The following is a 16,877-nucleotide window of genomic DNA, read 5'->3' on the forward strand; positions in this document are numbered from 1 at the left end:
ACAAGTAAAACATTTCAGCTACTTAGGTACGATTTTTACTGAAGATGGTAAATTAAATTTAGACATAGACAACAGAATCAGCAAAGCTGGTATGGTGGGAAGTCAATTGAATAAATTCATATGGAATAAGAGAGAAATTAGTCAGAACACTAAATTAGCTGTATACAAGACAGTGTTCAAACCAGTTTTAACTTATGGATCTGACAGCTGGGTCAGAAGTAAAACACTTGACCAAAGACTAGAGACTGCAGATATGAGAGTCCTGAGAAAGATTAGAGGCGTGAACAGATGGCATCAATGGCAATATCATATTAAAAACGAGGATATTAGGAAAGAACTTGATATTGTCAGCATCCAGGAATGCGTTAGCAGAGCTAATCTCAGGTGGTATGATCAATTAAACAGAATGGGCGAGGAGAGATTAGCAATACAAGTGTTCTCTGCCAGGTTGGCAGCAAAACGACCCAGAGGAAGACCAAGATATAGGTGGGTTGATATGGTACAAAGTGCCTTAGACGATAGAAATATAAGATCTGATAATGTTGGAGTCTTGACAAGTAACAGACTGATTTGGAGGAAAATTGTAGATAGGAAGTTAGTAATCATGTAATTTTTTCATGTAGTACTGTCATATCCTGTACACCCCTTGAGGGTACATGGCAGGAAGTTGATGATGATGATGATGATATTCTATTTTCCATTTGTAAACTTTTTTTCATAGCATTGAGAACATTTTTCCACCTTCCTGATATTTATCTTCTACATTTTTCCCTAGGTCTTCCTATGATTTTTGTTTAGCTGCTTTGCATACTGCTTCACTTCATAGTTTTCTCTGTATTCTCTCAAGGAACATGCTGATTTATTTGCTATGAATTTTTGATTTGCCTTCTTCTTTTCCACGACTGCCTCTAACTTCCTAACTCCACATTGGAGTACTGATTTTCTTATCCTTGCAAACAACTTCACTACATGCTTCCATGGTTGTATTCAGAGTTTGTCAACAAGACTCCAAGGTTCATCTCTGAAAGCTTACTTTCTTGATGATTTCTTTTACTGTTATTAAAAGAATTAGTGTAAGTGTATTTAAGAAAAGGTTTGATCCCTGATGCTGGTGATGTATGGCCTTCCTCAATGAGTCCACTTATTATCAGACACCTCCAAAGGGTGGACTCATTGAGGAAGGCCATACATCACCAACATCAGGGGTCAAACCTTCTTTTAAATACACTCACACTAGATGAACTCACTTCAACAGATAAACTGCTCTACGAGAGAAAAATCTAGTTCTCGCTCATTTCTTAACTGCATACAAACTGAATTTCCAAGAATGGCCTCGTTTCCTCACTCCCCCTTCCATATAATGAAAAATTTCATCAACCAATATCTTAAAAATTTCATCAACCAATACACCCTTTCAGATGTTTATCGATTTCTATCATATCATCACTTTTTTCCCTATCTACCAGTGTCTGCAGACCATGCACTCTCAGTCTGTCCTTGTAATCTACAGTCCATAATACAGATACACCATCACTAGTCGAGCAAATTTGGTTCTAGAGCATTGCCAGATTAGTCATCTTGATGGGCCGATAGAGGTCACAATGATAATTCAACAGCACATCTCTGACCCATTAAATATATCTATCTCATATCTCTATATTAAATATAAATTAAATGTGAATTAAGTTATTAAATGGAATACATTAGTATAAGTAACACAGTACAAGTGGATATGGACATGCCATCCTTTGCCAGAAAATCAGTGGTATACCAGTATATCATGTTAGCAGCCTTTCCACAGTTTCTTTATTCAATCAGACCCCAGGAAACCAAATTTGTGTACAGTAATCCAGGTGAATGTGTAGCAAGATCTTGTAAAGTTGCAAAATTACTTCTTTATCCTTCCTTACATGTTAATATTTGCTTCAACAGGGCAATTATCATCTGAGTTGTATTTGCAATTTTTGATATGCAACCTTTGAACTTCAAATTCCTATCCATCATCAGTGATGAGTGAGCACAATGAGTGGTCTCTAATAATGAGTGGACTCATTGAGGAAGGCCATACATCACCAACATCAGAAGCCAAAACCTTCTCTTAAATACACTCACAATAATTCTTTTAATAACAATAAAAGAAAGCATCAAGAAAGTAAGCTTTCAGAGATGAACTGTAGAATCATATATAGAAATATTTATTGAAGAAAAAATGAAAGTTTGAAGATAAGAATTGAACCTTGGAGTCTTATTGATAAACTCAGAATACAACCATGGAAGCATGTGGTGAAGTTGTCTGCAAGGATAGGAAAATCACAACTCCACAGTGAATATCTCATTAAGCCAAATTGCACAACTTCATACTTACTAAGAATGAATTAACAGCCACACTTTTGTCTACACTTCCAGTCTATTCAAATAATTCTGTACATGCTATATCAATAGTATCCCTGATTGCCATGCTTAATTTTGTATAATCAGCAAATATTTGAACATCTCCTGTCAGGTCCTTCCCAATAGCATTAATATTGAGAATATAGACTGAACAACAATGGTCCAAAGACTAATCCTTGGGGGTACATAGTGTATCTACTCCCTTTATCCAACTCAGCTGTAAATTATAATATGAACAAATTTCTTAGACATAATCTCCATCCCTTTAGTAAACCCATGCTATTCCTTGCAAAGTATAACTTCTTTGTTCATTCATTTCTGTATGCAAGTTCTTACTAACTTCTCTAAAATCTTCACAATCACTCCAGAGATACTGATAGGTTGAGAGTTTCTATATTTGAGTCTACAATTCACTGCTGAAAGTTGCTTGAGGTCAAAGCTTTCTTTTATTATCATAAGAGACTGACCTCCAAGGGGTCAAGGACTCATGAAAGAGGTGCAAAGACTAATGAGAGATACACCAGTCTTTGACCTACCCTTGTGCAATGGGATTCTCATATATTCTTACCATTCCTGTGAGATGAGCTGAGACTCAAATTATACAAAGATGTCAAGGACCTTGCCAGTTCACCTGAACATTTCTTTAGAATAAGTGTTGTTATTCTATCTGTCTTATGCCAAATTCTTGTCTAGGTTATGCAACAGCTCTAGAATCTCCTGCTCATGTACATATATCTCTTAATTCAATGCAGTGATAGCACTGTGCACAATATTCCATACACTAGAGCTTAGTGAAGTGAGCACTCATTATTAGAACAAGTGCATCTGCTTCTGAGACAAGGGTATACCATGTGCATTAAGTAAAGTTTTTCATTCACAATCATTTTTTTATCTGCAGCATAATGAATTGAGCAGCAGTTATGTGGAGAGTAAGGATGCTGTTCACTTGGCCAATCAAGCCAGCATCACACATGATGCAAAATTCCTGCATTTATTCTTATCAAAATCAATTTTGGATTTTATAAATCAAAATGCTACTATTTTGAATTTTAGTTTATGTAGAAGAGAAAGACTGCAATTACAAATGTGACAGGTTTCATTCACTTCTTGACCACAGGTATACTTTTCCAAGAACCAAGGATTACATAAAGGACAATTTAAAGTAGAATGTAAAAATAAAAAGTTTCATGCTTTGTTTTAGTGATATATTTAGCACAAATATTATGATCAGAAGACTGGAAACAGTCCAAGCAAGGAAAAAAAGCATTAAAAAAAAAAAAAAAAAAAATCTAATTTACAATCATATAATGCCAGATAGTATTATGAGATTGTGTGTGTGTGTTGTTCCATCAGAGAAGCAAAATAAGTACACTATACTAGAAACATCACTGTTGCAGAAGAGATCAAGAGAGTTAGAACAGTGATTAAAGATTATCTGGTATTATGGGAGACAAGTAAACACCGTGTGTGAAATTGTTGGTGAAAGTAAATGCCTTGTCATCTCTACTTACTGAATTTGTGGTAACTGGTAAATAATGTGATATTAGGTAATTTGATGCTAATATAGCTCCATTTTTCTCTCCTATAAAATTATATATAGTGTAAGTGTACTCTGTCTACAGTGAATATACTCACCATAACTGCCTCTCTCCCATACTAAGAATACTAAGGTAAATGAAGTTCTCTGCAAAATATTCAAAATGGAACAAATCCCTTTTCTAAGTATTGTTTACTGAAGGAAAAATTTCAGCCATATTTAAATTATTTGTCAAACAAATCACTTATTTAAGAATGGCATTTGAATATTTTGCAATACATTATGTTTCTATCTGTAATCAAATAAGAAATTCTCTATAGCAAACCTTCCACTTTAAGAAACTATTTTGTTAGTCCCTGCAAGTTTGCTAGCAATGAAGTATTTCAATGACATGAGACATTCATATAAAAGGTATATTTTAAATTGCATTCTTAAATAGTGATGTGATTCACTTTCAGCAGCAATAGTGAATCTATATTATTATTTTTTTTTGGGGGGGGGAGGGTTACTGTAGATTGTTACTTGTTATTTTCATCTCAATTTGCCACTAAAAAATGACCTGATTTAAACAAAAAATTAGAGCTCGCAAATTTAAGTCCAGATCTCAAATTGTCAGCCTGGATAGTGGGTGGAGAGCATCTCCACTCCAACCAAAGCTGCATGCTTAAATTCTAATTTAGCTGGTAGATGATTTAAAAGTTTTGTATTTTAAGTAGTAGCCCAAATTATCTTATCAACTCATCCAATGAAAATGTACTGTAGATGAGATTCACAACAAAAACAGAATATATATATATAGAGGAAGACAACACAAGCAAAACAAAAACAAACATAAGAGATTACCTTCAATATAGCTAACTATTGGGACTAGAGAAACAGAAATAGTCTCTTATAGTGAATTTATTTTAGTATTATGACTAAAAAAGAAATTTGTGATTTGCTATAGTGAAAGTTCAATGAAGGTGCTACATATGTTGTGAAAAACATATCTAAAAATGAAAATCATAATTGGTTTATTTTTCATTATTAAATAAAATTTGTAAATAAAAAATGAATTTTAATTACTTACAAACTCATTACTGTACTTTTGCACTAGTTCTCGACCTTCTGTCTTAGCTACTGCTCTCCAAGTTTCTTGAGAATATATCCTAACTCCATCAGCAACATAATATCTGCAAGAATACAGATTTGGCTAAATAAATGAAAAGAATGCTTAATCTTAATATAAAGTATTGAACTTTTCATGTCACTTGTAATGCTATTAAGCAAAAGACTAATGACCAAAAGTTTTTGCTTGCACATGGTTGTGTTACAGTAGCTCAATGATAAGTTGTAGAGCATGTATCAATGATGGACTAAAGTGCTCAAAAATTTGCATCTCTCTCTCTCTCTGCATTACTCCAACCTGTTGAGAAAACTGTTCAACACAGTGGTTTCACCAACAGGCAAGGTATACCTGATGCTTACATTATTTGTTGGCCAGTGTTTAAATTATTCATGATTAACTAGAATTAACACCAGAAATACAGTGACCATACACTTATGAATTCTGAGAGACTGTTCACAAAAACTATGACAGACAACATCTGCTACATGTTAGTTAATATCACTTTTTTTTTTTTTTTAACATACGAAATTAACGTAATATCCCTTGTATATTTACTGTAAGATTCCCTTATCAAATTGTATGTCTTTATCATATCTGCTCCTCCTCAAATTTACCACTGTTTGCAGATCATATTTTTCAACCTGCTCATCATAATCATAAACAGGTGTACAGGCTATGATAGTACTACATGAAAAAATTACGTCATTACTAACTTCTTATCTACAATTTTCCTCCAAATTAATTTGTTACTTGTCAAGGCTCCAACATTGTCAGATTTTATATTTTTATCTTCTAAGACACTTTTTATCAATCCACCTATATCTTGGTCTTCCTCTGGGTCGTTATCCTGCCAACCTGGCAGAGAACACTTATTTTGCTAATCTGTCCTCTCCCATTCTGTTTAAGTGACCATACCACCTGAGATTAGCTCTGCTAACACATTCCTGGATGCTAACAATGTCAAGTTCTTTCCTAATATCCTCGCTTTTAATATGACATTGCCATTGATACTATCTGTTCATGCCCCTAATCTTTCTGAGGACTCTCATATCTGCGGTCTCTAGTCTTTAGTCAAGTGTTTTACTTCTAACCCAGCTCTCAGATCCATAAGTTAAAATTGGTTTAAACACTGTCTTGTATATACAGCTAATTTAGTGTTTTGGCTAATTTCTCTCTTATTCGATATAAATTTATTCAGTTGAATTCCTACCATACTAGCTTTATTGAGTCTGTTGTCTATTTCCATATTTAACTTACCATCTTCACTAAATATTGTGCCTAAGTAGCTGAAATGTTTTACTTGTTCTATAAGTTCTCCATTTACAATGCAGTTGATATTTTCAATGTTTCTGCTTATTTTCATTGTCTTTGTCTTTTTAATGCTGACCTCATACCATATCTATTACAACAGTTATTCAATTTAGTCAGGGAATCTTGCAGACTTGTAGCGTATTTAGAAGTATAACATCATCTGCATAAAGCAAAGAGCTGAGATTAACACCTCCAGTTTTGATATCAGGTTTAATACCACTTTCCTTCATAATGTGGTCCATATAGATAATGAATAAGAGAGGTGATAATGTACATCCTTGTCTTACGCCAGATTTAACATTAAACCATCTTCCCGTACTTCTAACTTCTTCAATTCTAACTGCTGACTTACAACTCAAATAAAGACTAAGTATTGCTTGATATAATGCCCCGTTAACACCACATAACTGTAGCATTTGGAATAGCTTTTCTCTTGGCACCTTGTCATATGCTTTTTCCAGATCTACAAAACTTAAATAGAGATCTTTGTTATATTCCCATGATTTCTTAACTATCTATCGTAAAGTGAAAATCTGACCCTGACAGCCTTTATTTGGCCTGAATCCAGCTTGTTCTTCACCAATCCTTCTCAACTGTTTCTCAAGTATACTTGTGTATATCTTACCAGGAACACTCGGTAATGAAATGCCTCTGTAATTCTCACATTCAGTTTTATTTCCCTTTTTATATATGGGTACTATAAGAGCTCTACTCTAATCATCTGAAATTTGTCCCTATGTCCAGGCCTTCTGAACTATGCAGTGCAGCCACTGTAAGACTTTTATACCTCCATACTTGAGCATTTCTGGTCGAATAGCATCTACTCCTGCTGCCTTTCCACATATCGGGCTTTTGATAGCCTTTTCTACTTCAAGTATGGATATGTATTCCTGACTGCATGCCTGGTCAGTGTTTTTTTTTTTACCACTGTGCTGTCATCACTGCTTGTTTCATTTAGCAGTTTTTCAAAGTAATTATTCCACATTTCAAGGATATCTTAAATTATGGAGTAATGACTTTGAAAAACTGCTAAATGAAACAGGCAGTGATGATAGCACCATGGAAAAAAAAAACACTAGTCTAATTAAAACATTAATTCTTTTTACTTCATTGTTTGGAAGTTCAATAGTAACAAAATAAAAAATAAGAAAAAAAAATGAATGATATGACATTAATATATCATCACATGAAGAATAAAAATAACTTGAACGAAAAAATTACTCTGTAGAGGACTTGAATCCAGAACAAGTGATTACTCTGCTTCAGCACGTTCACGTAGATTTTGACTCTTAAAAGGTTAGGCTTTACGTATAACACATTATTATTATTACTGCTACTAGGTCTGTCCATATGGGACACCTGTTTGTGGTAGAGACCTCCCTGATGACACAGTTCCTTTTCATTCTTTCTCTTTTTCTTTTGATTTTCTTCACTCCACTTCTCCCGAGTCTTTTTTTTGTACCGTCCTTTCTTCCAGACCACCATTACTATGATCCAATGCCCTGCTGCCATGTTTTCTGTATGATGCTATCCGTGGACATCAGGAAAAGGGGGATCCTGAAGTCTTTCACTACTTTTGGCTTCTGATTAGGCAAGATAGGCAGTCCTGGATGGCCTGGCAAGGATCAGCGGTGTTGCATTAAGTCTTTCATCCCATGATCTGGGTTTGTTCTAGTGCTGGTATTGCATCTTGGGTAGTCCTGGCATTCCACTTCCAATTACAGTCATTGCTTGTCAGTCTATGGGTGTTCACGTGTGGCCTTCTAGTGAGCAGAGAGATCTGGTTCCAAACAAAAAACTGTCAAGTATGAATACCTCATCCTCAAGTGTTTCAGGAGCCCTAACAAGGTCTCAATCAAGTACGATATCATAGATACATCATTTGATAAAAGTAAGAAACAAAAAGATATGCATTATAAAAGTACTAGTGCTTCCGTTCATCCATGCAATAGGTGAAATGACAATAAGAAAATGTCCCTTCTTTATTCAAAATGGTTTAGGAGTGGCAGGATCTCCCAAGACTGTTAAGAAACTATGTTCTGCTGATATTGTAGTAACATTCCATAAAACACTCAGTTCTTGTAGAGGAATGAGATCGGAATGGAATCTCCTTCGTGTTCCTGATGAGGAGATATCTTCAGAGCTTAAAAAGTGGGAGGTGCATCCTGATATTTTTAAGGATAGTCACCTGGTTACGACCAGGAACATCATGCTTACTTTTGATACACCTAAGCCTTCAACATCTGTAAAAGCAGGGTATCTCAACTCTCCGGATTAGGCTTGTCATGTCCAAACTGCCTGTTGTGGCTCTTCCACCTGAGCCCAGTGTAGTAATAATGAGCATGATAACAAATCTTGCTCTGCAAAAAAAGCGAAATGTGTCAACTGTCAATGAGATATTCTAGCTCACTCCTATGCATGGCAGAAATGGAAAGATGAAAAAAAAAAAAAATACAAAAGATTAAGATGGAACAAAATATATCACATCAGAATGCAAAAAGGAAGTTATTGACCACCACACCTGTCCTGAGATCTCTTATGCTGTGAGAAGGTGACAGCTAAGAAGAAAATGTCAACAGTATCTCTATTTCACTATCTGATAATTTTACCAAACCTAAACTTTATGATTGTGAGTGTTTCTCTGTTGAGTGTGTTAATCACATGATCTGCCGTCAAACTCCAGAAACATTTCCAAAAATGGTTCTATTCAATAAGAACCCACTTGTCAAAAATCTTATGCAAGGATATCACTTAAAAATAAACCACCAGGCACTCCCATAGAAAGAATGAATCCACTGAAAGTAAAGTAAACTTGCTAACTGATCCTGACACATCAAATGATATATTTAATTTTTTCTAGAGGAAAAGATGTATACTAGCTATCCATGGGTAAAGGTAGCAAGTTTCCAGTGGAGCTTAAAAGCTGTGTACAGGTTGTATTTTTTTAAAGACCTGGCTATTTTTTCTGATGTACCCTGGACTTAGGGGATGGTGATGCCATTTTGGAAATCCTTCTGAAGGGATGGCTGAGGATTGATTATTTTTTTAATTCTGTAAGCACTGTAGCCATTGGACAGGAGGGTGTTGTGTATGGTTGAGTTCTGTTGAAAGAGAGGTTGCACTGGAACAGATTGTAGGCTCTGTTGGTTAGTTTAATGATGTCATATTGTTGGTTTGGGGAAAGTTTGTGAATGTATATGCCTGTGTGGGTGGATTTTCTGTATACAGTGAAGGAGAGGTTATCATTCAGAAGGCATGTCACTAAGGTGTCTAGGAAGGGTAAACTATTGTTATTTTCCTTTATCATCTTGAACTGGATTCTTGGATGTAGACTATTGAGCTAACAGAAGGAGTTATATAAATAGCTCAGTAAAAAAAAGAAGTCACTTTAATGCTGCTAAATGCAAGAAATTACACTTCTGTTCAACAGTACATTTTGGACTGGGAACTCTGCAGTGTGAATACTGTATTAATGGGAATTTTGCTGCAAGTAGTTAAAGCTAGACACCTTAGGTCAATAACAGTCAGTCATTTAATTTACAGGGACACATTTCTAAAGTGGTTTCCATCATATTAGGTGTCTGTAGTGTTGATGAGATATTCTGACTAGTAAGAATAAGCAAGTTATTTCCACTTAATAAAGGTATGATATGACCGCATCAAAAAGATTCATTGGTGGACAACTAAAACAACAGTGTAATTTTTACCAGTGTTCCAGGTAAGATTTATGTTGGTATACTTCAGAAACGATTGAAGGATTGTGGAAGAAAAGCTTGATGAACTGAATTCAGGCCAAATAGAGGCTGTCAGGATCAAATTTTTACTTTACGACAAATAGTTGACAAGTTGTGGGAATATAACACTGTATTTAAGTTTTGTAGATCTAGAGAAGGCATATGACAAGGTGCCAAGTAGAAACTATTCAAGATGCTACACCTGTATGATGTCAGCAGGGCATTATATCAAGCAATACTTGTCTTTAATTAAGTTGTAAGTCAGCAGTTAGAATTGAAGGAAGCACAGGAAGATGGTTTAACATTAAATCTGGTGTCAGACAAGGATGTACATTATCCCTTCTCTTATTCATTATCTATATGGATCACATTATGAAGGAAAGTGGTATTAAACCTGATATCAAAATTAGAGATGTCAATGTCAGCTCTTTGCTTTATGTGAATGATGTTATACTTCTAAATAAATCCGCTACAAGTCTGCAAGATTCCCTGACTAAATTGAATAACTGATGTAATAGATATGGTATGAAGGTCAGCAATAACATGACAAAGACAATGAAAAGTCTTTGTCATATCTTACACGCCACAGAATACGGTGGAAGAAAGCTACAGTGATACACCGTAGCAAATACAAATTTGAAAGACTCTTTATGGAATCAGCCTCAGCCCTAAGAAATTCTCCAAACCTCAACAAATTTGGTTGTATGTGACTGCCCCAAATTTGGGAGATCTACATCAGCCCAACGGCCAAGAACACCTACTTAGCCCGCTAGAGGGCACCATCTGGACTGTTAGGAGAACAATAGCTTCATCTCTTCATTCCCAGTTTCTGTGTTGTAGTGCCTATGTGTACGTAACTTTTTTTGTAAGTTCCTTTAGAAGATGGCAACGTGACATTGCCGAAATATCGGAAAATATTTATTAAAGTTTAATTTAATTTATATCCTTAACTACGTTGTTCAATTCCTTAAGTGTTTTAATAAAAACAATGAAAAGAGGCAAAACAATTGAAAATATCAACTGCATTCTGAATGGAGAACCTATGGAACAAGTAAAACATTTCAGCTACTTAAGCACGATTTTAATGAAGATGGTAAATTAAATATGGAAGTAGACAACAGTATCAACAAAGCTGAAATGGTGGGAAGTCAACTGAATAAATATATATTGAATAAGAGAGAAAAAGTGGTATTAAAAAGTTATATCGGTTTAACCACAGTTCATTTTAAATATTATTCATTAAACAAACCTAGCCTGAAAATGAGCCAACAGAAACGTAAACGTTCATCTTTTGAAACAGGATTTAAATTGCGTGTCGTGCAGTTTGCAGAAGAACATAACAGTGTTGCTATGAGAGAATTTGGTGTAGTAGAGAGTAATATTAGACTTTGGGGTAAGCAAAAAGAGTCTTGAAAAAATCCCCCAAACGAAACGTGCCTGTCGTGGATATAGCATCCTTTCCAGAACTCGAAGAAGAGCTAAATGAATGGATTTTGACACACTGACAAGATGGCATTATAGTAACAAGACATGCATTTCGTTTTCGAGCTCTACAACTCAAGAATGGTAAATTCAAGGACACACCAGGTATTTCATCTTTTCTTGCTTCGCCTGGGTGGTGCATTAGATTTATGGAATGCAAAGCATTAACATTATGACACCGAACAAAAATTGCGCAGAAGTTACCAAAGCAGCTTGAAGAAAAAATGGAGTCCTTCCATAAATTTATCATAAAATTACAGAAGTGTCATGGATATGAACTTTCCCAGATAGTTGGTGAAAAGAGTGTCCTCATAAAAACAACGGGACATGAATAAATGCATTTTACCATTGTTCTAGCATGCATGGCAGACGGAACCAAATTAAAGCCGACAGTGATATTTAAAAGGAAGACAATTCCAAAGCATATGAAATTTCCACCAGGTGTCTTTGTTTGCACCAATCAGAAAGGTTGGATGGATGAAGGTGTACAATTGTGGCTGGATCAAGTATCGAACATACGTCCAGGTAGCTTGTTACATCAACAAAACATGCTAGTCTAGGATATGTTCCGGGCGCATTTAACGGAGGCAAGCAAGGAGAAAGCATGAGCTACGTATACAGACCTAGCAGTAATACTGGGTGGTCTAACTTCCATTTTGCAGCCACTTGATGTCAGCTTGATTAAGCCATTTAAAGATCACTTTAAACGGCTTCTTTAAATAAAGAAGCTTGGGATTCCATACCATCTGAAATGATTCAATGCTCATTTCTTAAATGTGGAATAAGTAATTCAATGGATGGATCCGAAGATGACGTCATATATGAAAGCAAGGATGATGCACAACAAAATGGAGAGCATAATGACGATGATACAATGCCTACAGATGAATAGATGAATTTATAAATGAAATGTTTGATGACTCAAAAGATGAAGAAGAATTTAGAGGATATTGACATTTTGTTTTAAAATAAATATTTCTTTCATTAATTCGTATTGTTTTATTTATAATGTTAGGGAACAAGATTAACAGATCGCATTTAACGTGGACATGACATTTTAGGGCTAGTTTTCAAACAAAATTTCTAGTTCGCATTATATGCGAAAATATACGGTAATCTTTCCTTACATTATTTTATCTGAATATATATATATTTTAATAAGACAGAAAAGTATTGACCTTTTATAGTTATCTTGCATTTGCTAGTTAGGTGGCACTTTTTAGAGTTGTATGTTAATTGCCATTCTGTGATCTTGTACTGACGATGCCTATGATTCTTAAGCTAAAATTCTATGCTAATAGTTATTTACGTGAGTTTTCCTGTAGTTTTATATTTTTTTTCAACAAATATGAAGCATTTAGTAGAATGGCCACAAACTAAAATGCTCCACATTGATAACCACTTTTACTCAAGAGCATTCAAAGAATCAGCTGAAATTATGAAGTATCCTCTACAGTGCAACAAAAAACAAGGGATGATTTTTACATAAAATCTGGTCCTCCTTAATCCATCAAGACCCACTTGTATCTACCAGTAGTATACAGCAACTAACAAACCAGCAAATGAATACTTTACATAGTTTAAACATTTTCAAATATTCTTCACTAGAAATGAAGTTTAATTTTGGATTATTAGCCAGCAAAGTAAGTGGATCACAAAAAAGCTCTACAATATTTTTAGGATACCAGAAATGAACAGAATGGTCTGTTTCAGCTTTAAGAATTACTGGGTCAACTGCCACCATCAACTCAATTAGTTTCCTGAATATTTTTAATTTAGATGGTCCATGACACAATATTGTCTCAATCTAAACAAATGTAATTACTTTTGATGGGATACAAGTTAAATAATGATCACAGACACAATCTAATGCAGGTCCAATGGGTAGAGTCTCTTCTCTGTAACCTAGTGTCTGTGGATCCAACTATGGCATGATGTTACTGAATGCATTTAAGAAAGTTTTTATGTTTTTAGGTATTTTTACGTTAGGGAGAAATAAATTTGCTTCTTTGCTAAACTGAAGCATCATTATTTTTGACCCAATGCAGTATTTTTTCAGGCCTCCAATAAAAAAGGAGTAAATTTGCTGAACGTTTTTTCACTTAGTTATACTACAAGTTAAAGCTGTCAAGAAATTAAAAATGTGTTTGTTTACACTTGGATAAAGAATGAAGCCAAGAATATAATTTCTTGGCAAAGTGACAATAAATATTAAAAGTATTATCAGAATCATTCAAGAAATTCTAGATGAAACGATGATAAAGAATGAAGCCAAGAATATAATTTCTTGGCAAAGTGACAATAAATATTAAAAGTATTATCAGAATCATTCAAGAAATTCTAGATGAAACGATGAAGACATAATGCAAATGCTTACAGTTCACATAATAAAAATAATTACAAGTGACTTCAAACCTTACAAAGTCTACTGCATTCTCTGATCAAAGCAAAATTGACTATGTATAATCATACATTTCGGAATACAACTGGAGCATATTTTTGTAAGACTCTGCATATTTTATCTGATTAGTCACAATTAGAATTAATAACCTGTTTAAGCACATTTTTGGTAACAATTCTGGAAAAAATGCTTCTTTCTCCACATCTGTTTTGAAGGATAATAGAAACTTTCGAGCTGCTTCAGAGGCTGCAAGCCTAACCTAAAATTATAAAAACAGAATGAACAATTTCTATAATAGTTCAAATAATATAAATGCCTTCAAAATTAAAGATCTACACAACAAGTATAAGGTTAAAAAGAAAAAATATTACATACTTATTCCTAATTTAAATCAAAAATGTATTCAAATGAAGGATTGTCATTCATCCATTAGATATGCTATATTTATGCAATATGTAAATAGAAACTGCTTTAATTTACCAACATATAACTTATCTCAACTCATGTCTTGCTGTTTGAAAATACAAGAAAAATGTAAGGTTATAACTATTTTTTGAAAGATATATTCCTAGAGATATAATTTGTTAGAACTGCATCAAATATATGTTATGAATTGAATGTTCATAACAAGGAAAAATATAAAGAGAATACATAGAATTTGCAAAGGAGGCTTCTTTATGGCAATTATATAAACACAGTTAACTGTTCCATACCTTGTTAAATGATCAAAATTGTCCAAGAGTTTAAAGTAATCTCATTAAATTACTAGTTATGAAATAAAGTGTTAATGAATAAACAAATCCTTCAGAATCCAAATTGTTAATTTGGAATTTGAAGGATCCAAATTGTGTTAAATTTTGCACGATAGATTAGTTAACTTATCGGGCTCGGTTTAACAGGGGTTTCAGGCATATGCATATATAATGAAAAATGCGAAATTAGAATAATAATTAAATGATACTTTATATTCTTGTAAAGTGCATAAAATAATTCCTGTTGAAAGTTGCATGAAAAACTAAAGAGAGAGGATTAAAACAAAATTAGAAAGGTGAATCAGCAAAAGTAAAAGTTCGCAAGGTCTTGCGAACAAAATTAAGCGCCCACATTGGATGTTCAAAGGGAGAGAGGCGAAGTGACGTCATCATACAAAGGGGCAATCACGGAAACTTCAGTGTTTCGTTAGATTGAAACAAAGGATTAGAAAGAAATTTAAGGGGACTGAGGGCTCTCTTTTCGTTTGTCCTTACCCTGCTCGGAAGATCCAGTTCCAATGGTGAAGAGACTAGGTCATACCTGTGGGTTTCCTGCTTCGATGCACGGAAGGACGAGGAGAAGGTAACTACCCAAGGACATGATGGAGAAATCGGCAGTTAATTCCTAGCAACTCGATGGAAAGTTGCAGTTGTGTCAATGGGATATCTCCCCGATATCATCAGACTGTTTCCAGGATAAGACTTGCCGCATGGATGTGAGTTCTCCCTGATAAAGACGAAGTGACCAACCAGTGAGGGTAGAAACAGCCGTCATCATAGGAAGTTTGAGGAAAGGATATTGCCCGCAACCCTCGCTTAGAAGGAGCACCAAACAACTATTGTACCTTGAAGTAAAGAAACAGAGGCAATAAATCCAGACTGAAATACTGTTCATGTGACTAGACTGTGAATGTAAAAGGTACTGCGAGTAGAACACTTTGTTAATGTTTCTTTTTTCTTAGATGTATAAGATTAGTATTACCATGAGTGATTTTGTGCTTACAGAAAGGATTTGGTGTGAATTTCAGTTTAGAGCTGTAGAAACGCAAGAGTAAAATGTTATGATTATGTACAAAGAATGGAAGGAACTAAATTAGATTAGAAATAATAGGACAACTTCTGCTATATTGTAAATTTGTTGAATATCATCCTAAAGTTACATGAGAGCTATGTGTTTAACTATTAAATGTATGTTAAGCTGATTCAGTGTAGTTTGGTCATGAGAAGTAGTTTCCTCCACATGAATGTATTACTTGTAACTGCTTACTAGTTAGCAATAAACTTTTTATTTGATTAATAACTTTGCCTGATCTTTTGCCAATGCACAGTCTCGAAATAATTGCGAATCTGTGCGCAAATTGATAGAATCTCCACGACATGCTGCATGAGTAGATCTAATTTAGCTGTAATTTTGCCTATGTTCCCCTTCCTAAAATTCTCAGACTATATTAATTCAATTAGGTGGCGCAGTCAATAATCAAACAAATCTGTCTAGTTGAGAAGTACAAGAATTTTGGCAAACTGCAAATCACAAATTGAACACAATAGTAACCTTAAGGCCTACTTTGTATGCAGCAGGAACTAGGGACAGAGTTAAGAAAGGACAAAAAAGGGTCAAATGTAAGGTAGGATTTTGGTTTACATTAAACTCAAGTTTTACTCAAACAAGGTAGTTGTCTCCAGAATTTTCCAAAATGTATTCTGATCACCATGTAAGCCTAAAAGAAAGGATTCTCACCATCCATGGAAATGATACCCACAAGCGTTGCAATCGTTTCGGTAGGCTAAAGACACGTATTTCCCTTTTGATCAATCGGCTGGCCTTTTTAAAAACTATGCAGAGACAGCAATCTTATTCCTAACTGCATCAAGCTGAAAAAGAAATTTATGTCCGCTAAAGCACTTCGTATCTATGTTCGCACAGAGAAAGCAATACTTAGAGAACAAATCCAAACAGCCTGCAAAAATCTAGCAATAACTCAAAATTAGGTTTAAAATTGCAATCCAAACTATCGAGTTATATAAACCCAGATATTCTACATGTGCTGGAAAGAATCGCTGACAATTCGGCCAAATATATCCTAGAAAATAATAAAGAAAAACTTAAGGCCAAATTTCACATTTTGAAACAATGGCAAAATGTGACTGCCAATCATACGAT

At 34.5% G+C, this 16,877-nt stretch overlaps 1 protein-coding gene across 1 annotated transcript in view; it reads right to left on the bottom strand.

The window, feature by feature from the left end:
- The window catches only part of LOC150102616 (uncharacterized), a 234,723-nt gene that overhangs the window by 138,275 nt on the left and 79,571 nt on the right, over positions 1-16,877 (bottom strand). The window contains exons 6-7 of the mRNA XM_090398679.1: positions 14,114-14,223; positions 4,998-5,100 (exon numbers count right to left, since the gene is read on the bottom strand). Coding sequence (XP_090254805.1) covers positions 4,998-5,100; positions 14,114-14,223 — 213 coding nt within the window. The remainder of the gene's footprint in view (positions 1-4,997; positions 5,101-14,113; positions 14,224-16,877) is intronic.

The sequence above is a fragment of the Typopeltis vanoorti genome, chromosome 10, assembly GCF_054136105.1.
Source record: "Typopeltis vanoorti isolate ZY-2024b chromosome 10, IOZ_Tvanoo_1.0, whole genome shotgun sequence".
NCBI lineage: Eukaryota > Metazoa > Arthropoda > Arachnida > Uropygi > Thelyphonidae > Typopeltis > Typopeltis vanoorti.